Source organism: Paroedura picta, chromosome 9 (genome assembly GCF_049243985.1).
Source record: "Paroedura picta isolate Pp20150507F chromosome 9, Ppicta_v3.0, whole genome shotgun sequence".
In the NCBI taxonomy this organism is placed as follows: domain Eukaryota; kingdom Metazoa; phylum Chordata; class Lepidosauria; order Squamata; family Gekkonidae; genus Paroedura; species Paroedura picta.
Genome location: NC_135377.1, coordinates 79,653,410 through 79,676,453, shown reverse-complemented (window position 1 = coordinate 79,676,453; position 23,044 = coordinate 79,653,410). Strand labels below are relative to the sequence as shown.

The 23,044-nt window shown below is 48.1% G+C and overlaps 1 protein-coding gene across 8 annotated transcripts in view; it reads left to right on the top strand.

Annotated features, from left to right (window-relative positions):
* CDH12 (cadherin 12) overlaps positions 1-23,044 on the top strand; it is an 873,293-nt gene that overhangs the window by 743,790 nt on the left and 106,459 nt on the right. For all 8 annotated transcript variants that reach the window (XM_077353396.1, XM_077353395.1, XM_077353393.1 and 5 more), the window contains one exon: positions 3,438-3,732. In XM_077353396.1, coding sequence (XP_077209511.1) covers positions 3,438-3,732 — 295 coding nt within the window. The remainder of the gene's footprint in view (positions 1-3,437; positions 3,733-23,044) is intronic.

The following is a 23,044-nucleotide window of genomic DNA, read 5'->3' as shown; positions in this document are numbered from 1 at the left end:
TTGTAGTTTGTAGCAATAAAATAGAATCGTGATGTTATTCTAACCTTATCTTGTTATGGGCACACAGGGTTGTTGTCAATTCTCTCAAGGATGGGAGTTTGGAATCCTGTTGTTGTTTCACATATGTCTTTTCTCACTAACCCCCCTCCTTGGGAACTGTCAAGTTTTGGGCGGGAGAAATGTATTGATAAGCTGAGGCAAATCTGGCTTCGAGTCAGATTTGACTTTCAGTCCAATGCGTATAGTGCTAATCAATAAAACTATTTTCTTTTGAATAAGTTTTGTTGTGAGTTTCCTGTGCGTCTGACAGGTTGAGCCACTCATGAAAGGCCTTTTGTGCTTGAAAGCAGGTGAGTGAATATCAGGGTCCCGTTTTGGCCACTGCCTTGCTTCACTTTTGGAAAATAAAAATAGACAATAACATCACACAACTTTTTGATTGACGTGCAGAAGGGCATTTTGGGCTGGAATAAGCTGCGACACACCAACATTGGGTATAAACTAGGCCAAAGCTTTATTACCTCCCCACAGGAGTGTTGACACAGCATGGCAGAGGGAGCCTGATTTAGCAGTCAGAAGACTGCATGAAAACCCCTGGAGTCCAGAGGCGCCCTGCAATATACCAAACAGGGATCCTCTTGGCCAGGGGTAGTCAAACTGCGGCCCTCCAGATGTCCATGGACTACAATTCCCAGATGCCCCTGCCAGCATTTGCTGGCAGGGGCTTCTGGGAATTGTAGTCCATGGACATCTGGAGGGCCGCAGTTTGACTACCCCTGCTCTTGCCTATTGGATTCTGCCACTAAGCAAAGTGACCTACATGCTCCTTGGCCCCCCTGACAAACAAGCCCCTGGCCTCCCAACCGGGTCAGCCGTGCTCGTTTACATGCTACCTCTTATGGAGGGCCTGAACCCCAGGGATTCTGATCGCACACTGGACTCCCTGCCAACAGGCTCCATCCCATGCAAACCCACAGCTGTGATGAAATATGAACTGTGAAACACCTACCTCAAATCCTGCCACAAGGCTCTTCCCACATAAACATTGGGTGGATGGGAGTGATTCTGCTCCGCGGCATCCGGGGCAAAGAGTTACGGGACCCCGCACTTGGCACCTTTATAGGCCCTGTGGGTCTTGCCTGCCCCTTATGCTGCCTTGTGCATGCAAAGGGGCTGCTGGGACAGGCGCATCCCCCTCCAGCTAGCCCTCCGCAGCATCAAAAGCGGCCGCAGTGAGTCTTAGCCACATCTTTATTGTTTGCCACTTCTGTGATTCTTCTTCCCCCTTGATATTCTGCCCCCAAGCAGTTCCCCTCTGCTCTAATCAGCCTGAGGACAGCATGCTCAGCACCTTGACATTGTTTACAAGTATTCTGTGCAACTCCCTTCCCAGTTTCCAACTCAGTAAACTGGAGAATTGCAGTCTGGATTTTCGGGCGGTCAGGTGGCTAGGGAGCTGGCTAGAAAACCACACCCAAAGAGTATTTGTCAGTGGCGTTTCATCAGACTGGAGGGAGGCAGTGCGATGCCACAGGGCTCGGTACTGGGTCTGGTGCTTTTCAACATTTTTGTTAATGATCTAGACCAGGGGTAGTCAAACTGCAGCCCTCCAGATGTCCATGGACTACAGTTCCCAGGAGCCCCTGCCAGCGAATGCTGGCAGGGGGCTCCTGGGAATTGTAGTCCATGAACATCTGGAGGGCTGCAGTTTGACTACCCCTGATCTAGACTAGACTAGATGAGAGGGTGAAGGGACTCCTCATTAGATTTTCAGGCAATGCCAAATTGGGAGGAGTAGCAAACATCCCAGAGGAGAGAGATGGAGTTCTAGGAGATCTGAGCACGCTGGAAAAGGGGGCAAATGAGAACAAGATAAAATTTGACAAGGAGCGGTGCAGAGTTCTACATCTGGGTCACAAAACTGAGAACTCTATGATTCTATAATACCGTATGGCAGATGTTTCTTTTTTTTTCTCTAGCCTGCTTCTTTTGTTTATTATCTGTTTCAAAAATGTAGAAGCTGCCTCTCCAGAGACTTGCTTCAGGCAGCTCACAGAGTAAGAAACATGATGACATAAGAAGAATAACTATAAAGTGATTCAAATTAACAAAACCATTCCAAACCCAAACAGCGCAAAGGAACATTCAGAAAGCTGAAATGATCTTTGCAAAGGAGTCCTCAGGTTAGAAGCAGAACGTAAGAGTTAATGTGAAATGTGAAACAATTGATCCTCCTTTGGGCCTGGCGTGTGAAGCAGGGGTTGGTGCTGCAGGGGGTATTCTGGCAGCCGGGTGGCCTTCCTTGCCACCCACTTAGGCACGCTTTTGATAGGCTGCCTTTCTCACTTGGGACTCAGCGGAGATCACACAGAGCTGATACAATCAATAGGATGGGGCATTCTGTAAACATGGCATAGGATTTGGGCTGTAAAACCAACCAGCAGGCCAAAGACAGAATGGAAGCAAGGCAAATGCGCTAACACGCCACATGGAATGATTCTAAATTCCCCTATAGGCTCCATCCTGCAGCATCTGTACACAGCTGTATAGGCCACAGTCCCCAGGAACTGATCCAAGGAACTTGGTGATGCCTTTTTACAGGGCAACCCTATTGCCTGTGCAGAAGCACCTTGGAGAATTCAGTTTTGCAGAGTTCATGGGAGGGCAGGAGAGCAGGAGGCATCTTGGCTGCCTGCAGAAGGCGTTGTTGAGATGAGTGGAGCGGTCATGGCAGGACATGGGGGGAGAGGGGGTCTCACAGGCCTTAAGGGCTGAAGGCCACAAAGAATGTTGCACGTGATGGCCCACCTCTGAAACGGCATGTAGGAACTGATGGGCAGCCAGCAAAGCTTCTACAGCTCCTTCCTCTGCCCACAAGAGACACCCTGTGAGGCAGGTTGGGCTGAGCTTTGGGAGAATGGCTCAGGGAGAAGAGCCCTCAGAGAACCGTGACTAGCCCCAGGTCTCACCCAAACCTTGCCAAAGTGCACAACCCTAGTCCCAAGCTGTGAATTTAGTCCTTTGGGGGAGCAAAACACCTCCAGGACAGGCTAACTCCTCAGTCCTTGGCCAGGATGGTCAGGATCAGGCAGGGCCTGAGGCTTGTCTGGATTAAGGTTCAAATTGCTGACCTTCATCTGCCCGGCTGCCTTCTCTGATCTCTAAGCTGGCAGAGGATTGAGGAGGGGGAGATGCAGCTTGTTGGCCCCTCACTCCAGACTCCCGAACGATCTCTTCGCTGGTTGCATGTAGATGTAGGAGCAAGCGAGTATCAATCGCTATATCTTTCTCAGACGATTAACGCTACGTGTTTTGACTTGGGGAAGCATTCCCAGGTCATTGCCCGTTCCTAAAGTTCAGTGTTAGAAATGAACAAGTTCTCCCATCCAGGAATGGTCCCACTAACACTCTAACGTTTTTTGTTTTTTGCTGTCAAGCTTCATTCTGATTTGGACAAGGGAGTGGGAAGTGTCAAGTATACGTTACTGGGAGACGGAGCTGGCACCGTGTTCACCATTGACGAGACGACAGGGGACATTCATGCCATCAGGAGCCTTGACCGCGAAGAGAAGCCTTTCTACACCCTCCGTGCTCAAGCAGTGGACATAGAGACGAGGAAGCCCCTGGAACCCGAATCCGAGTTCATCATCAAAGTGCAGGACATTAATGATAACGAGCCAAAATTCCTTGATGGGCCTTATGTTGCCAGTGTCCCTGAAATGTCTCCAGTAGGTAAGTAAGGTTTGCTTTACCTTGTTACATCCTTTTTCGGTTCTGGTGGAAATGAGATGTTTGCATGTGACTGTAGAGCAGGGGTAGTCAACCTGTGGTCCTCCAGATGTTCATGGACTACAATTCCCATGAGCCCCTGCCAGCAAATGCTGGCAGGGGCTCGTGGGAATTGTAGTCCATGAACATCTGGAGGACCACAGGTTGACTACTCCTGCTGTAGAGGACAAAGACAGTACCCGTTCAGATGGGATGTTGTCCCCCACGAGAGTGCCTTGGGAGAGCCAGGGGGAGTCCATTCATATGAGCTGCCCCCTCCACACAAAGGGGTCCTGAAATGCTCCTAATGATGGCACTTCTGCAATGATACACATCCCGTTTTTCAAGTTACAGAGCCGTGGGAATGCTAGTGGTAACATACCCCCTACATAGAGACACTATTTTTCATATGTGGAGCTGACCATAAACAACCCACATGGATCCCAGGGAGCAGGCCCCTGTGTTGCCCAGGCAGCTGCCTGGGAGTGACTGTCCCATGAACAAGGCACGTTCCTCGTGGCTACACCACACAATTCTGTCAGTGTGGATGCCACAGAGAGCCCTGTTCTCTCTCTTGCTCAGCCATGACAGGATCTCAGCACCCCTGGGATCGGCCCCCTTCTTGTAAGCACAGTCTGCAACAAAGAGGCCATGGATTCTGAAGGGAAGGCATCCATTTAGCCATAAGGCCATTTTACCCCATAAGGGGGGGGGTTTGACCCAACAGGCCACCCTTTGCCAGTTGAAAGGCCAACAGGAGCCTCTGAGGAGCCAGGAAATCCCACGGTGAAGCCAACCGCAGCAATTAGGCCCAGTGCTGCACATGGGACAGGAGCCACTTTTTCACTTTCCAAAGTGGAGCTGCTCACAGTGGGCTTACCCTGCGGTTGTCAGCGTTGGGTTGGGAAGTACTGGTATTATTTTGTCTCAGATGCTTGGGGAGGTTGGGCTTGGGGGCAGGGAGAGACCTCAACAGCATATACTGACGTAGAGTCCAGCCTCCAAAGCTGCCATTTTCTCCTGGGGAACGAGTCTAATTCTAGTGGGAAACCTCCAGGTGCCACCTGGAGGTTGGCAAGCGGAGGGTACGCACAATGACTCACAATGATCCAGTTCCTCCACCTGCAGAGTAGGAGGCCCTGAGGTCTGAAAGCAGCATATATTGGAGCAGGAAACGAGGGGAGGGCCGGGTAGGCTAACCAGTCCCCTTCCCCCTGGCTGACTTTCCTTGATGAGCAGGACAAGAGAACATGTCCTGCAGGGAGAGATGGGTATGGCTGGGTTGCCAAATCCTGACTGGAAAGCTGAAGGAGATCTGAGGATGAGTCTGGAAAGGACGGGGACATCAGTGGAGTACAATGTCATACAGACGACCCTCACAAACATTGATTTTCACCTCGGGAACTGACCTTCGAAGTCTGGAGAAGAGCAGTAGTTACAGGGGATCCCCAGGCCCCACCTAGAGGCTGGCACCCCTACTGATTCGCTCCCACTATAACATTTGGCTGTCCATACCCAGTCCTTTGTTTGCAGTTTTAAAAGCATTGTGCCATGTTATTTCCCGATGTTCTATAGTTGTTTTTATTTATTTATTTATTCACAAACTTGGTTTCCTTGACTGTTTTCCGCCCGTGCCCTCTCCGTAATCTTCACAGAAATAGTTTTTCTTGGGCGAGTGCCAGTCTTCCCCACTTAGTCTTACAAGTCTGACCTCTGTGTGTAAATCAGAGCATATGTTTATGTTGTGGGGAAGATGGAGAACAGGTTGCATGCATCAGACCATATTCGCCATAAACCAAAAAGAAATGCATTGACAGTTTGTTGTGTCAGGGCTGGAGAGGCTTTTTCAAGGCGACATGATCTGCATAGCATCTGGTTAATGCACCTTGCAGGCTGTTTGGTCCCTATAAATTCTCTCCCTCCCCCCATCTGATCCTCTAAAGTTGAAGATGTTGCTGCCGTGTGATTCTTCCAGCCTGACTTAGATGTTAGCTGGCAGCTTGGTTTGTGTTATCTGCAGTAAAAGAAAGTGTTTATTAATTGAGGAGCATACGGTGGAGCGATTACAAAGAAAGACATTATACTTCAGCTGAATAATATGGAATTTCCTAAAGAAAACGCAGTAGAAAAGCAGTACAAGCATGAAGTACTTTCCCCCTCTTTCGAGAAGTGGTAGTCCTGCACTAAGGTGTCTGAATAAAGCTACAGAAGATCAGAAGATCTCCCACAGAATGGAAGTTTTTCAGGTGGTTGCCAGATATATAGTGATGTAATATTAACTTGACCACCAGGGGGAGGAAAACATGCATGGAAAAGGAAAACAACAAAGCACTGGGGATGCACAACACAACCGATAAAAATGAGAATGCACAAGAGCCCAAACATTATTTATGTAGTTCCCCCACACACACATAATTAAGAATAAAGTCAAGGATGACAAAGTCCTATGAAAACTTCCTTTTCTTCTTGAAGTTCCTTGTATGATCTTTCCAAGCATGACATTCCAAATGGCCTAGAATAACAAAGCTACTGTTCTTGTTGCTGGGACTTTTGGACTAGACTCTGTCCTGAGTCCCTCCAGAAAATTAGAGCTGCAGAGAGCAGAACGTTTTAAAAGTATGCAATTATTAGTTTCCTTTGTGGATTAGGCATAGATCCAGATTCACAGCGCTTTGACGTTTAAAAGAGATAATAGTCTTTACTGGAAATATTATTTACAGGAATATATCATATTTATCTGCTTCAGTCTACCTACTGATCAAAGTACTAATGCTTAAAAGAGTTACAAAGAAAAGACATTGCAGTCCCCTATGGCTGGCTCAAGCAGACTACATGCCACACATCGGCAGATGGAGAGCTAAGAGCCTTAATGGCTGCTGCTCATTACTTCAGTAAAGGACAGACATACACTGATCTTCTCTTCCTGGAGAAAGAGGAAGTGACTGGGAGCCCACCTTAAACAAAGGAATCCCTAGGACATGTGCTCCAGATTTCTCCATTGCAACCTCACCTATGACCACTAGATGCACTAGTGAGCACACAGGTACGACTCAACAACAGCCCTTCACAGCTGACGTCACCAAATTACTTGCTGATTGTAATTCCAACACTTCTAAATGTTACCAGACTTAGACATCAACATCTATCTATCTATCTATCTATCTATCTATCTATCTATCTATCTATCTATCTATCTATCTATCTATCTATCTATCTATCTATCTATCTATCTATCTATCTATCTATCTATCTATCTATCTATTTCACTATTTATTTATTTATTTAGGTTTCTATACTGCCCTTCCCTACGGCTCTGGGCAGTTTACATTAAACGTTGTGGAATGGAGTCATTTTTTACATGTGTTGTTTTTAATCGATATCACTGATTTGCTGGTTTTTTGCATTTCCATATGCTGCTTCTTACCCAGGCCTGGGCTTGCAGGGACAACTCACCTGGGCTAAGACAAAGCCAGCCCCCAGCATGCAGGCACCCCAAACAGGCCAGGGGAGTCTGCAGACCCAGTAGCAGAGTGTGGCATGCAGATGGAGCCTCTTGTGTCATCAGGCTCCACCTGGGAAAGGCAGCAGCCTGGGAGGCAGCAGCCTCTGAGACAGGGCTTCCAGACACACCTGACACAGGAGGGGCGGGGAGGTCTGGCCTATGTAAAGAGAACCTTTAGCAGGCCACTAAGAGGCAAGTGGAAAGAGAAAAGGATTTCGTACAGTTCTGCTTGTTCTCTTTGTGCACCACCTCTCGCTTTCTGCTCTGTACACTAGAGTGACCACAGATTAGTTGACAAACAGTTGCACAAGTGGAAACTTCAGGGCAGACCAAATAAGTCTGGCTTAGCTCAAGTGGCTCCCCGGGTCTTCTCCTTGCCTTTTCACTTGTTCAAGAGCTCCAGCATGAATGGAAACTTTGTCCTGGATCCAACTCTGTGTTTCTTGGGTTTTAATGTCTGGATGTAACAGAAACCTGAGCATTGTGTACGTGAGTGTCTGTCAGTGTGTGCCCAGATTTGTGTATGCATAACTAACCCTGTGTACACTGTATTACCATTGCATTATTAGCTATTGATGATCAGGAGTACACATCCTTATCCATGGTTCCCCTTAATATTTGTGAAATAGGCCCTGGGGTGGAGCGAGTCCGGGGTGTCCGAGTTGGAATAGGGCCAATCAGGGCGCAGCCAGTGAAGCCTGATTGGCCCGCCCCTACGGCTCCCACCCTCCATTGCTGCTGTTAGGAACCAGGCAGAAGACACCTCTGCAGACACTTGTCAATGTAAACCACCAATTGGTGAAACCTGAAGGGAGCTTTATTTAAGAATATTCCACAAAGGCACTACAGGCAAAGTTCATTGAAGCAAACATCTTGGAAAGGACAAAGAACAATAAATCCCCAAGGCTCTTCATACACTGGACCAGATAGAGCAGGGGTAGTCAAACTGCGGCCCTCCAGATGTCCATGGACTACAATTCCCAGGAGCCCCTGCCAGCGAATGCAGGAAGGGCCGTTGGTTCTCAGTAGGACTCCGCTTTGAAGAAGAGAGGGTAGAAGTGTTGATACATTGCAGATGCTACAAGTCCATTCGAGGCAGGATGAGAACAAGAAAAGATAACAAACTCATCCAGACTCTTTGGTATGCAAAGGGAGGGAAAGAACCAGGAAGGGTTTATGGCTTTATGACCACAGTCTGGGAGACTCCTGGGGAAACGAGGGTGAAATGGGGGTCAGGGATCTGGATTCATGACAGCTGCCTGCTCTCCCCTCACCTCACATGCATGCCTGCCTGCCCGACCGTGCAAATCTCCCGCTGTCCGCCGCTCTGCCCACCCCACAGAAGACCCTGGCTCCACTGACGATGCCCCGGCGATGGCAACGAACACTGAGCCAAGCCCGCCACAGATGTCATGAGAGGCAGAGCGAGGGCCGTGCCAAGCGCTCTGCCCATGGCCCCTAAGCTCCCGCCGGTGCTGGCAGGTCCATCCGACAGGCCCCTGTGGCCAAGATGCAACAGGTAAGCTCCTGTGCCCCCCCCCCCCCCGCAGCCGCACCACCTTACAGGGAGCACGCTGCCGATCTATGGCAGCGGCCCCAGGCCCGTTGCGAGGCCCGTGACGTCAGTGAGCCTCTGCAGGTGACGGGGACGACTCTGCGGAGTGCTGCCCAGCGAGCTGAGCACCATTGCTGCCCTGGTTGCTGCGGCCTCAGCACCAGGGGCGCATCACTGATGCTGACTCTGTGCTCGGCGGGCGCTTGCTTGGCGGGTGTCTGGTGAGGGTCTTTGCCACTCTAAGAGGTGGGCGGTCGTCGCAAGCACCCAGCTGCAGGACGGTTGTGGCATTGTCTGCGGCTGCACGTTGACTGGTTGCTTCTTCCTGCACAAAACACCCTGCCCAGGGGCCTGCTAAGCATACCAGCGACCTGCCCCTCGTGATGAGCCTTCGCCGCCCAGGGCAGCAGCAGCACTCGGCTCCCTGCGCTCCCCTCTTCTGGCTCCCTGATGCTGCGTGCTCCACGACGGGCCCTGGGGATGTCGCCAGGCATGCTAGCTGTCCGACAGTGGCTTCCAGTGAGCTGCTGCCAATGCTGGGGGGGGGGGGGCTGAGCCTGTTGCATTTTCCCTACAACGGGCTTATTGGCTGTTTTTTTAAATAGCAGAATGTTTTGCTTACCGATAGGATGCTAATGCTGCGACTCTAAAGATATTTACTCTAAAGATATTTAAGTCCCTGAGTTAACCGGTTTAATTTCGGAGTAAACATGTTTAGGATTGGATTGCAAGGATCTGGTCCAGAAACCCATTAAAGACCCCTTGAAGCTCACTGAATTCAACTGAACGGATGTTTCCGTGGCAAAGCGAATGACTCTCCAGGCTGCTGAGTGGATCTCAACCCCAAGTGTGATTTTTAAATGGATTGCTTTGCTGAGCCATCCAAAGGCTGGCAAACATGAATATTTAGCAGATACTGTGTTTGTTTCCTCCGTAGTTGAGTGGCTATGCACATCAGTTTTTTAAAAAATCTTTCCAGCTACTGAGCTCGCTCTTTCTTCGGTTAGGGTCAGATCTATTTATATTTCTCCAACCAGGAAGTAAGCAAAAGGGCATTGTCCTTGTGTTGAGCAATATTGTCCGAGTCATCGAACTCCCCCAAATGCAGAGTGAGGGACGAGAACCCACGGAGATCTGAAGGGAGCACGATGGATATCAGGCATGCACCCCGGCTGCTTTCTCTGGAAGCCTCGTGTCTGTCCGCCCCCTCCCCTTTCTGCATGAGGTGTCTTGTGCAGCAGGGAAGCCCATTCCAGAGATCAGCCAGACACGGATTTTGAGAGTGAGTCCAGGGACCATGGGCGGTCGAAGGAGCAGAAGAAGGAAGCAAGTCGTTCTTACAGATCCTAAGCAAATGGGAATCAGTAAACCAAACATGATTAACGACTTCAATTCTAATGACAGAAATATCCCCGGCAAAGCAGATAGCAAACCCTGGGAAGACACGGAGCGATAACAAAAGCAATCATTAGCAGCTTGATTAATGAGCAAGTAAAGGAGAAAGTCACTGATCTCAGATACTGTGAAAAGGAAAAATGCACTTCAGGCCTAGGGAGCTTTCTGGGATGGTGCGTGCTGTTTGTTTCCTGGTGCCTCGTGATCTTCTACGGAGTCCGGATTGCATTTCTTGCTCCCAGTAGTTAGAATAGAAATTAAAGGGGTCTTTAAGGACCCCTTAAAGGCTGCCAACATTTATTCCCAATGTCAGGTGGAATCAGCATGTCATTGTGAAGTCCTTGATGGGTTCTTGTTTTGCACTCCGGCTTAGGGAAAGGAGTTCTTTGAAGGATCCTGGAATAGCCCTGCTGTCCTGACTGAAATAGGGACAGGGTTGGTCATTGACTTGCATGAGGGGCAGTTTTAGCTAAAGAAGACGCGCACACAACCAGCTTGATGCCATATAAACAGGCCACAGCTTTCATTAAATATAACAAACCATGAAAAGTGTTGCCATGGCAGGGATAGGGAGCCCCTAAGTAGCCACCCGGCTACTATTAAACCCCATTACAGCGGCTTCCCCAGATCTCGCCCTGGTTTGCAGCAGGAACGGGGTTCCACTTATGCCGCTGTAGCTCTTATCCAGGGAAGTGACCCTGGGAATGCCAGAGGGGGTGCACGCCCCCTCTGGGCCCATTCCAGAGCCCCCTGTTCAGATAGGCACCATCTCGCAGGCCACTACCTCTTTACGGAGGCCCCTGCTGGGGAGTTGGCCGGGCAAGACGGACTCCCCTCCAAACCAGCTCTATCCCCTGCCAACCCGCCAACCCATAAGCTATGACAAATCTAGCAAACCAATTCAGCAATAACCCCATGTGGCTTTCAAACTGCCCACCCTTTCTAGGGTGGGAGGGTGGGCGGTTCCAGGGGCGTCGCCCATCAGAAGAGGCCAAGCTGAGCACGCAGCTCTCTTTTAAGGATGCCACCTGCTCCCCCCCCCCCCGTCCATTGTGGCAGGCCCATGCCACGCTTCGTGCCTGCACCCTGGCCGCTTCTCCACATGCCTTTTTCACCCTCTCCCTCGCTGCGTCAATGGCGACCGTGGGTAAGTGCAGGCCACTCTTTCCCTTCTTACATCCTTTATGGCCAATCTGTTGTCTGTCTAATCCCTCTTCAGCTACAGGTCCTTTATCCTCCACTTTGGGAAATGCACAGTTGTTGTTGTTAGGTGTGAAGTCATGTCCGACCCATCGCAACCCCATGGACCAGTGGTCCCCAACCCCTGGTCCGAGGACCAGTCCTGGTCCTTGGATTAGTTGGTACCGGGCCGCGGCTCCTCCTTGTCCTCCTCCCCGGCTGCTGCCTTTGGAGCTGCCCTGCCACTCTGCCACCGGCTCACCTTTGGTTCTCTCCAGTGGCCACCATGGCTGGGGCTCCCTCTCAGTGTGGCACTGCACAGCTGCTGCTGGCAGCGCCCCCAGCGGGTGGTGGGAAAGCAAGTAGAGCAGGGACTCTGGCGGCGGTAACGTCCCTTGGCAAAAGACTACCCCCCTCGGGCCTCAGTAAAACTGTCAAGTGTTGACTGGTCCCCAGTGATAAAAAGGTTGGGGACCACTGCCATGGACAATGATCCTCCAGGCCTTCCTGTCCTCTACCATTCCCCGGAGTCCATTTAAGTTTGCACCGACTGCTTCAGTGACTCCATCCAGCCACCTCATTCTCTGTCGTCCCCTTCTTCTTTTGCCCTCGATCGCTCCCAGCATTAGACTCTTCTCCAGGGAGTCCTTCCTTCTCATGAGGTGGCCAAAGTATTTGAGTTTCATCTTCAGGATCTGGCCTTCTAAGGAGCAGTCTGGGCTGATCTCCTCTAGGACTGACCGGTTTGTTCACCTTGCAGTCCAAGGGACTCGCAAGAGTCTTCTCCAGCACCAGAGTTCAAAAGCCTCAATTCTTTGACGCTCGGCCTTCCTTGTGGTCCAACTTTCACAGCCATACATTGCAACTGGGAAGAGCATTCCATCTGAATGTTAGAGAAGAAGCTGGCAGGGAGTAGTCTATGGAAGCTTGAATGCCCTAGTCCTAAGAGAGATGTTAAAGACACTGTAACTCCAATTAGCCACCTTGCTCCCTCCATCTTTGGTTCAGTGACTTCAGAGTCATCCTCTTTCCCTTGTGATTTCCACTCTACATCTCCTCATGCCTGAAAGCAAACCAGGCAGGTTTCGACAGAGGCTCGGCCGTAGCAATTGCATGTAGCGCTCGGGGGGGGGGGGGGGGATCTCTGTTCACAGGCTTTTAGTCCTGAACCAACAAAAATCGCGGAGCATAATCCAGAAAGACAGAACACCGTGCTGTGCAGAGAACAGATAGCCTCGCTGCTCATGCAGCTGATGCTATTACCGTGTCTGGAGGACAAATTCCCTCCTACAGTTTTTTGGGGGGAGGAAACTCGACCAAATCAAGTAGGAAGAAGTGTGTGGATGAATCCAGCACACCTGATCCAGCACACAGCCTCAGCTTCCCTGGCAGATAGCCCAAGGAGAGGGAGAAGCCTGGGCCAGAAGGGTCTGATGCCTTTCCTGCCTGGCCTTGGAACTGCCACAAGTGTCCTGAGGCTGTGGGCCAATTTCAAGGTTCTGAGTTCTATTTCATGGGTTATGCCTGACACAAATGGACAGGCAGGGAGACGTGGACCCTTTTTATTGTTATAGGTGTGGTAACAGCCAGCCAAGTGATATGCTTTGTTCTGATTATTTGGGCTGCAGTTGGGTCACAGGAGGGAACTCAGACTTGTAATCTTGAGCTGGATAGGTTAATCTAGATCAATCGTTCTCAACCTTCCTAATGCCACACGACCCTTTAACACAGTTCCTCATGTTATGGTGACCCCCAACCATAAAATTATGCAAGTATTCTTGCACAGAAATTAATCCAAAACTGACCAATGGCGTGAAGATCCAGGGCCATTCCACACAACCGCCTATGTAGCCAAATGTAAGGGCTATTGTAAAGCAATACAATTAATAGTGGCAGGTCTTCATAACACATTCAGCTGTTCCTACTAGCGCTCTTCCCACTAGCGCTCTTTCGTTACCCACAAGTTTCCGAACTCTCTGGAATTGCAACAAATGAGGCAATATTTTTCTGTGCTTCTTCCTACCCCTGGCCGTCAATCCAACAGAACCGCCAATGAAATTTGTTTGTGCTCCTGAAAAGCCTCTTTCCCTTTAAAAACTGTTTTTTTTTAAACCCGAAAACAACAAATATTGCAACAAATATTTGTTCATTCAATGTCTCAGAAAGACCTTTTTCACTGGCATAGGAGCTGCCGCTTAATCGTTTACGTGCTCTTCAAGTAAAAAAAAATCCCCCCCCCCCTAATGGGTGCAATTTCTGGCCAAAATTACGGACATCATTGAACAGGGGGCTGTATTGTGCTCGGGAACTTTAACGACAATTGCAGAAGGTAGCTTTGTCTTACTGTTAAGCACTTCAGAATTGCTTGTGGAGGGACTTCAGCTGGAAAACCCTCACTTATTCATTGCTTTCAGTGGTTTAAGGGAGGGGAAATGGCGATCACGTCTCTGGAAGCTCAGGGGCAAGAGGTAGGGAGAGACATTCTTTCCACTGCTATATTGAGAACGCACATGTCTTTTTTGGATGTGTTGCAAGTTGTTCTCAGGAGTAAAGCGTTTTTTTAAGGGGGAATCCACTTTTGACGATTCCCTGAAAAATGCTACATCAAAGCGCTTTTTTGCGGGAGAGTTACAGGAGTGTTGCAGATTGCGTACAACGTCGTGCATAATGTTAAAAAATAGCGTTACACAACAGTTAGACTTCAGCAACATTAGCGCTGTGTGGAATGGTCCCCATTGTTCATGATTGGTTATAAATTGTGTATAAATTGGCGGGCGCCTTCAGGAGGAGCGGCAACAGTGGCACCCCACCCCCCGCCAAGCTGCTCGCCCTGCTGCGACCCCAGTGAAAGAGTTATTCAACCCCCAAAGGGGTTCTGACTCCCAGGATGAGAACCACTGATATAGGTGTTCACAAGATCTGTAGAACACAACTTCTTTATGGCAACCCAACTCCAACTAACCTACGAACTGAAAGCTTAGGAAAAAGAACAAATTCTGAGAAGGGAGTTTCCCTCCATTCCTAATCAGCTCCCAATGAACTCTTTGCTATCCATTTTACTACAACCCTCCCCCTTTATGTTTTTTGTTGTTGTTTGTTTAACTAATCACTCGAATATAGTCTTTCAGTATTCTGGAGGTTTTCTTGCACATCTGGGATAATGGGGTTCTTCTTCTGCCTCATTTTCCCCAGGTCTGGAAAGTTCTGGTTCTTTTGAATCTTTCCTCCTTGGTGACCTAGAAGGAGACATCAAAGAACATGGTCCATTTACTTCTGAAATATTGCTGGAGCTCTGGTTTTCTAGGCATTGCTGTTTCTTTACACCTGGCACTGACTTTTGCACATTGGTTCTTCTGCGGATGTGATCCTGATGTTACCTGAGGATTCTGTGTTGGAAATGCAATCAGCAAGTAATTTGGTGAAGTCAGCCTTGAAGGGCTGTTGTTAAGCTGTTTAAGCAGCTGAGCTGTACCAGTGTGCTCACTAGTGGTGCCGGGTGGCCACTGCTGGAAATGCAGCCATGAGCAGTGGAAAAAAACCAGCACATTGTCTGAGAGACTTCTTTAAGGTGGGCTCCTGCTCATTTCCTGCTTTTTCAGGGAAAAGAAGATCATAATGTTCTGAAGCAAGGAACAGAATCCATTAGGCTCTTGGCTCTCTCCATCTGCTGATGTGTGGGCATGTAGTCTGCTTGCAGCACAGCTTGCCTGTACTGCTTTTGTAACTACTCTTTAAGGATTTCTACTCTGCTTCAGTAAGGAGACTGAAGCAGATGAATATGATATGTTTGTAAATAATCTTTCCCAGTAAAGATTCTCTCTTTTAAACCTAAGAGCACTGTGAGTTTGGATCTGTGCCTCATCCATAACTACATACTTTCAAAACACTCTGTTACTCTGGAGCTTTAATTCTCTGGAGGGACTCAGGACTAAGCCAAGTCCCAAATGCTCAACACTCTGCCCTCCAGTAACCCAATTTTAAAAGATAGAGGCCCTGTCTGTGCTGGGATCCAGACAGGTTGGAAATCATTAAAACATTTGGTATAGTCGTGATCCTGGACTTCCAAGTCTCTGTTCTTTGAATGATAATCATGGCCGCCCTTTTGGGGAGTCTGTTTCCTTTGCACTTCCTCTTCTATATTGGGACACATTAAATCCAGGTAGGTCCGTAACCTTCTCCCCATCAGCAACTGGGCAGGACTCACTCCCATGGGGGTCTGTGGAGTTATTCTATTTTTCAGAAGAAATTGAGCCAGTCATATCTCCAGAGCCCCATTCTTTATCTTTTTTATTCCCTCTTTAAAAGTTCTGACAGCCCTCCCACTATGCTATTGGAAGCTGGATGATAGGGAGATATTTGAACATGTTTAATTCCATTCTCCCTTAGAATTTTTGTATATTTTGTGCTAGTGAAATTGGGTGCATTATCTGTGACAAGAACCACTGGAAGTCCGTGACAAGCAAAAGTATGTTGAAGTTTGTCACTTCTTGCAGCTGAGTTCATTGGTTGACCCTCCATCCACGTGGAATGGGCATCAGTTATAATCAAGAACATCTTCCCCAAAAAGGATCCTGCAAAATCTAGATGAAGCTGAAACCAGGGTTTGCCCAGCCATTCCCAGGGATGCGAAGGGGCCAGTGCTGGTGCCGATTGGTGGTGTTCACATTGAGCACATGGTTTGCACTCCCGTTCTAAAGCCTCATCCAGATGGGGCTACCAGATGTAGCTGTGGGCTAAAACTTTCATGCAAGAGATTTCATGGTCGGATTGGCGTGAGTCCTGTAGAACCTGTGGAGGAATGACTACCCTGGTAGCCCACAACACACATCTGTTTTCAACACTCAATTCAGTCCTCCTTTTGCTTCTTCAGAATTCTGTGGGGCCAGCCCTGCAGGATGCAGTAAGTTACTCAAGACGGAATTGGATCCTGTCTGGTCTGGACTCTGATCTGAGAGGCTTTGACAGGAGTTCATTGATGGCAATGAGCTGTTCCTGTTGGCAGCAGAGGATAGGACTTGCTGTAATGGGTTTGAACAACCGAAACGGCCTCTAGATTATAACCGTTTTCAAGTAAGTTTTCATCAGTGTTTCTTTTTTGTTTGCTAATGATATAAATAATATATATGTGGCCTGTTCCCTTTGACTAGACTGCCCCGTACCTGTGAGCCAAAAGCCACATCTATATTATTTAAATCCTGCCCAGAAGAATTGATCCTATTGAAGGACTTCATTAGCAAACAAAAAAGAACCACTGATGAAAACTTACTTGAAAACAGTTATAATCTAGAGGCCGTTTCGGTTGTTCAAATAAAAAGAAGAGATTAGGCACGTTTGGTTGCATTCATTGTGAAATTGTTTATTGTAACCTAGGATAGGTTCTTTTTTCTGTTGTGGTACTCATTTTGAACCATCCTTTTTTCGTGGTGTACTCGGAATAGGTTTGAACTACATGGAGAATGATATCGGCTCGATATGGGGAGGGCGGAATCACAGTCAGAGTAACTCAGCCGTGGAATGGGCTGCCTAAGGAGGTGGGGAGCTCCCCTCACTGGCCGTCTTCAAGCAGCAGCTGGACAGATCCTTCTCCTGGATGCTTGAGGCTGATCCTGCACTGAGCAGGGGGTGGGACTAGGTGGCCCCTTCCCCCTCTAGGGTTCTATGAGTCTAGTTCAGCAGGGGAATTGGCCGCCTCAGGAGGAGGGGAGCTCCCCCTCACTGGTGGTCTTCAAGCAGCGGCTGGACAGACCCTTCTCCTGGATGCTGGAGGCTGATCCTGCACTGAGCAGGGGGTGGGACTAGGTGGCCTACGTGGCCCCTTCCCATTCTAGGATTTTATTTAAAGTACACATGAGATAGAAAAGTTAGAGAAAGTAACACTTTTCCCCCCCTTTCTTACAATGCAAAAACTTGAGGGCATTAATGAAACTAATTAGCAGCAGGCTTAGGGTAGATATCAGGCAGTACTTCTTTACTCAAAGAGTCATTAACACCTGGCATCCACTGCTCTAGGAAGTGGTGGTGGTTTCAAGCATAGACTAATTGAAGAGGGGACTGGATAGACATACGGAGCATCGGTCCATCTGTGGCCATTAGCCTCAAGGTATTGACGTAACTTAATATCTTTATTCTTGGTGCTTTGGGGACAATGATGGGAGGGCTTCTGGAGTTCGGGCCCTGCTGGCCAACCTCCTGATGGCACCTGAATTTGGGCCACTGTGTGACATGGACTGGATAGGCCATTGGCCGGATCCAACATAATTTCTTTTATGTTCTTCTGACCATTTCTGATTAGGAGAATAGGACTGGGCAAAAGGCTAAGGTGATGGCCGTGAGCCAAATTGGGCACCACAGTTGCAGGGAAGGAGGAAAACCTGCCACTTATATCTGATTGCTATACAATTTAGAGACCTCCGACCCAGCCTCTGTACTCTGTGGCAGTGGTCCCCAACCTTTTTATCACCGAGGACCGGTCAATGCTTGACAATTTTGCTGAGGCCCGGGGGGGGGGGGGGTAGTCTTTTGCCGAGGGACGTCGCCGCCTGAGCCCCTGCTCCACTTGCTTTCTCGCCGGTGCCCCTGATTTCCCGCTGCCCACTAGGGGGCGCTGCCAGCAGCAGCTGTGCAGTGCCACAAGGCGGCTGCTGGAAAGCACGAAAGGTGAGCTGGTGGCAGGGCAGCCCCCGAGGCAGCAGTTGGGAAGGAGGAAGAGGACGAGGTCATTCCACCAGATTCCTTCCGAAGTTCCAGGAGTCCTTTGTGTGGCTGACCCCTGGCATTTGCCTCAAGTCAGAGGTCCTTATGGCCTGGCTATGAAGCCTTCCTCATAATGCCAGAGGGAGACACTAGGCAGTAGCTGCATCTAAGCCAAAGGTGAATGCATCTCAAAAGGATGGAATTGTGGGATTGGATCCATCCAAATTTCCTTCGGGCAAAAAAGAGAGGAGAAGTCTCTGCTGGGGAGGATCATGGAACGGATCTATGTTCTATATAAACCGCCCTGAGCCTCCGGGGAGGGCGGTATATAAATATATAATAAATAAATACATAAAATAAATAAATAAAGGAGGAGTAGCCCACCATATGTCACCATATGGTCCTCCTCTCTCCTGATTTCCCAGCGAGGTGGGTGGGTTGGTTGCCACCAGTTGTTGGTAGTTCTCTAATTGTTGGTTTCAAGAGAATATATGGGTTTTTAGGGGATTGCATTGATTAATTTTATCTTGTAACCCGCCACGAGTTGGCTTTGCTGAGAGTGACGGATAATAACAACAACAACAACCACTTGAGGGGGCAAAAGCCATGTGGCTGTGGTGAGGACGGGAACTAGATGAGACGGAGAATAAATAGTCGCTGGATGCAATCCTTGTCTGGCAACCAGGCTGCCTAGATGCACACAGGAATTTCCTTGCATTGTTGTGAGTTGTAGCGTTTTGGCAGGCTCCCCTGTCCCAGTGGGGCAACACAGATTCTGCCAGAGTCCTCTCTTCTTTGCAACAAATAAGCGGCAGGAATTTTGAGCCTTATCTGAATTTGGGAATCCTGCTTATTGCCGTGCACTGTTTAGAATTTTCCTGCTCATTTTAACCTACTTTCCATTGTTTGATAACAGAATTGCTGGGCCATAACCTGACATTTTTTCTTTAAAAAGACAGACCTAGGGTTGTTAAACAGCCAGATCAGCAGCAACCTGTGGTTTAATTCCAGCAGCTTGTTCTTGAACCAGTGGAACATCACCTGCCAGACATGCATTGTGGGCTGCCAGGTCCTTGGCAGCCTTTCGGTGTGTGCGGCTCAAGGCAACGATTGAAAACAGGCCGTTTGTCAAGCCCTTGGTAGGCTGACAGGCTGTGCTTGGCTTGGTGGCTCAAACATTGTGCTGGAAGCCCACAAGCAGCTAGGAGACAGCAGTTCAATTTCAACAGCTCCTGAGGAGAGCTGTTGATCTTGAATGTCAGCCGCCATTTCTCCGCCAACTGTACTAGGAACATGGAGAGGTTCTGTTCCTGTTCACATGTGTCTTTGTGCCGCTGGTAGGTTTGGTTCGGTGCTTTACTTGGGGTTTTTTTGAGATTAGCTTGCACTGGGTACGTGCCCAGTGGGGCCAGGGCCTCCAAACCTCTTGCACCTGCAAGCACATTCAGAATAGGGTTGTGCACGGCGGCTGCCAAATCGGCCGCTCTGGGCTGCGCACCCTCTCTCTCCCTCACGGTGAGGCGCTGGCTGCGGCGGCCCAAAATAGCCGATTCGGATGCTGCTGCACACAACCCTAATTCAGAATGTGGACGTGGCACAGTGGATGCAGCCACAAAATGGCTGCCTCAGGAGGTGGAGCTAGTCACCAGCTGTGGTGGCAGTTGCTGCTGAAGGAACATTTTTTTAAAATAATAAAGTTTTAAGGAACTAGATTTTGAACAAAAATATATTTTAAAAAAGATTGAGTCTATTGGAAGTTATTATGTAGAAATGATGAAATATGTAACCTGGAATACTGCACATCGTAATGCTAAAATCAACAACATAGTTATGAAGTTTGCCATTTAAAATGTCTGAAGTCGATAGATCTTTATTACGATCATAGACTAGCACAAGTAAATGGGATACAATAGATTAAACCCAAATTTAAAAACAGTCTAAGATACTTAATATATGAGATCTAACACGCAATAGAAATGTAGACATATAGCTCAAGCAAATGACAGAAATGTCTGAAGGAAGGTCTGTTGTAGTTTGTAGATAATGTCTTGAGGGTTGATATGAAGGAGATGCTATAGAGAAATAATTTCTGTTCTACACCTAGTAGTGTACAAGGGGTTTTGATATATGTGTTTCGTTAAGTAATCCCTCCTTTTCTAGCCCCCAACTAGCTTGAGGGCATCTGTTTCATAGAATCCTGGAGTTGGAAGGGACCCCCAGGGTCATTGAGACCAACCCCCTGCACTATGCAGGACACTCACACTACCTGCCCACTCACAGTGGCCCCAATTTCATGCCCAGATGATGCTCCCCTCAAAAAACAGAATCCCTGACCAGTCTGCATTTGTATGGCTAACGTATTTGTACGTGTGTGTCTGAACAAAATTGTTCCCAGTGCCATTGTTTCAGTCAGAAAGGAGTGACTCTATAGGGTCAACCGTTTTGGTTTCAGAATTGTGAAGAGGAGGACACAGGATGCGGTGGGTGATGTTGCCGCTTTTGGAACAGTGAGGTAACCTTTTTTTCTTGGTCTCAGGTTGAAATATGGTATTGATTTTCCCATCCTCCGTGGCCTGAATTTCAAAACTGTGATAACAGCCTCATCACGCTACGTGGCCAAGATGCTACCACATCAGCACAATGCAGTGAATATGACGGATGGGTTTAGGTCATTCTTTAACCAGTGTATCACATGACTGGTGCCCAGGCAGGATGCTGTCAAGAAGAAGAGAGGGTGGGAAAGCAATGCATGATGGAATTGAAAACCTTTTAACTGGGAGAATAGTAGTAGTAGGATAGGTTTAATGTTGAAGCCGTCGGCCATAACAACCATGAAAACAAACAACATGTGATATGCACCAGGTATTAAAATATGAAATTAAAGCATGTAGAATAAAAGAAGGATTTAAAATTAGGTTAGTATTAAGTACAGACCATTAATGGAAGTCATTGGTAACATTGGAGACAAGCCTTTTCCTAATAATTACAAAAAGAGAACATAAAATTGGCAGCCGTCAAGGTAACAAATGGAAAAACCGCTGCCAAAAGAAACACCACATGATCCTAGTCCCTGCCAGAAATTTCAGATAATGTTAAGATCAATGTTAACCGAATAGAGCAGGGGTAGTCAAACTGCGGCCTTCCAGATGTCCATGGACTACAGTTCCCAGGAGCCCCTGCCAGCATTCGCTGGCAGGGGCTCCTGGGAACTGTAGTCCATGGACATCTGGAGGGCCGCAGTTTGACTACCCCTGGAATAGAGGCATATAAATTTGCCACCAGGGTTGTGCACTTTGGCTCGATTCGGCTGCCTTGGCGGTCACCAAAGCCCAAGGCAGCTAGCACCACGGTGCGGAGAGGAGGTGGCGGCACACCAGTTGGCAACCGCACGCAGGCGCAGAGCTCTGAACTTGTGTGCGTCCGCCGGCTGGTGCACCACTGCCCCTCCGCTCCGCACTGCAGCACTGGCAGCCTCAGGCTTCGGTGATCGCCGAGGTGGCCGAATCGAGCCAAGAGCACAACTCTAATTGTCACACATGCCATACACAGGAAGGCTCGGTTTGACCAAGAATGTAGCCATCTAAGGCCAATTCCTCATTCAATACAAAATGTTGTTAAATCAGCAACACCCAATGCCTTCTACAGTTTGCTCTTTTTATAAATCCTTCTTGAGAAGGAAGAAACTCCTCTATAAAATATCTCGCAGGGAGGAGTTGAAACTCTGTCTCTCCAAAAAACGACGAGAGAGAAATGGCCTTGGTGAGACCACTGCTTCCTGCGGTTCTGTGCAGCCCTTGTTGCCCTTGTGACAGCAGCGGCCCTTCTACCAGTCATGACCAGCATCCCAGGCCTGTCTGCATCCATGGGAACATCTCGTGCTAAAGAAAGGGGAAAGGAATGCCCAGGATTATATCAAGCATGGAACGCAGATAACATGAATAAGAGCATGCAGGAGAGAACAACCATTAATCAGGATAGTGCCATAACTTTTGGTGTTTTACAATGTTATATTGGATATCCACCTTAAAATGATTTTAATGGAAGCTTTTGAATATGCATAGCCATGACTGAAAGAGCTCTTTTGGTGTAAGGAGACAGATCGCTAGTGTAAAATTATTGCAAAGTTCAAGAGCGTGTGAAATCACTCAGTGGCCTGGATGCCGTCCAAGCTCCATGAACAAAATGATATTCTAACAATGCGATTTAAGCTGTATTTGGTGATAGCTTGACCTTTATCCCCTCTTTGCCATGGGCCAAAGTGGAAATACTGGAGGAAAAACAATTTTTGGTTGTGGAAAACAGACAGTTGTGAATCTGAAAGACAATGTTGTAAATATTTGCCATTGCAGGCAAAGTGTTAGGACAGAACAAAGTAGACCCTACTTGTGAATGAAGAATGGTTATCTAGTGTATTTTACAATTAAAATGTTATGCTTCCCTTTCCTTTAAATCCACCCTTACATGGATCTTTTTAAGACACAGATGATGTGCAGTACAAATATTGAAATAAGCACTGTGCAAAGCTACTAATGGTTTCCTGTGAGTTTGGGATTGGTGCCAAATGAATAATCCCATAACCTGTGTGAGTTTAGAGTATTTTTTGGGAATATAATTATTGGATACTGGGAGCAAACTCATGGCAGCCAGGCATACAATGGGTGCTAGGACACATACCCGCATCCTTCCTGGGTGAGCCCTGAGAAAGAAAGAAAGAAAGAAAGAAAGAAAGAAAGAAAGAAAGAAAGAAAGAAAGAAAGAAAGAAAGAAAGAGGAGGAAGGAGGGAAGAGAAAAAGAGAGAAAGAAAGAGGAGGAAGGAGGGAAGAGAAAAAGAGAGAAAGAAAGGTAGAGAGGTGAAGGAAGGAAGGAAGGAAGGAAGGAAGGAAGGAAGGAAGGAAGGAAGGAAGGAAGGAAGGAAGGGAAAAAGAGAAGAGAGTGAAAAAATGAGGGAAGG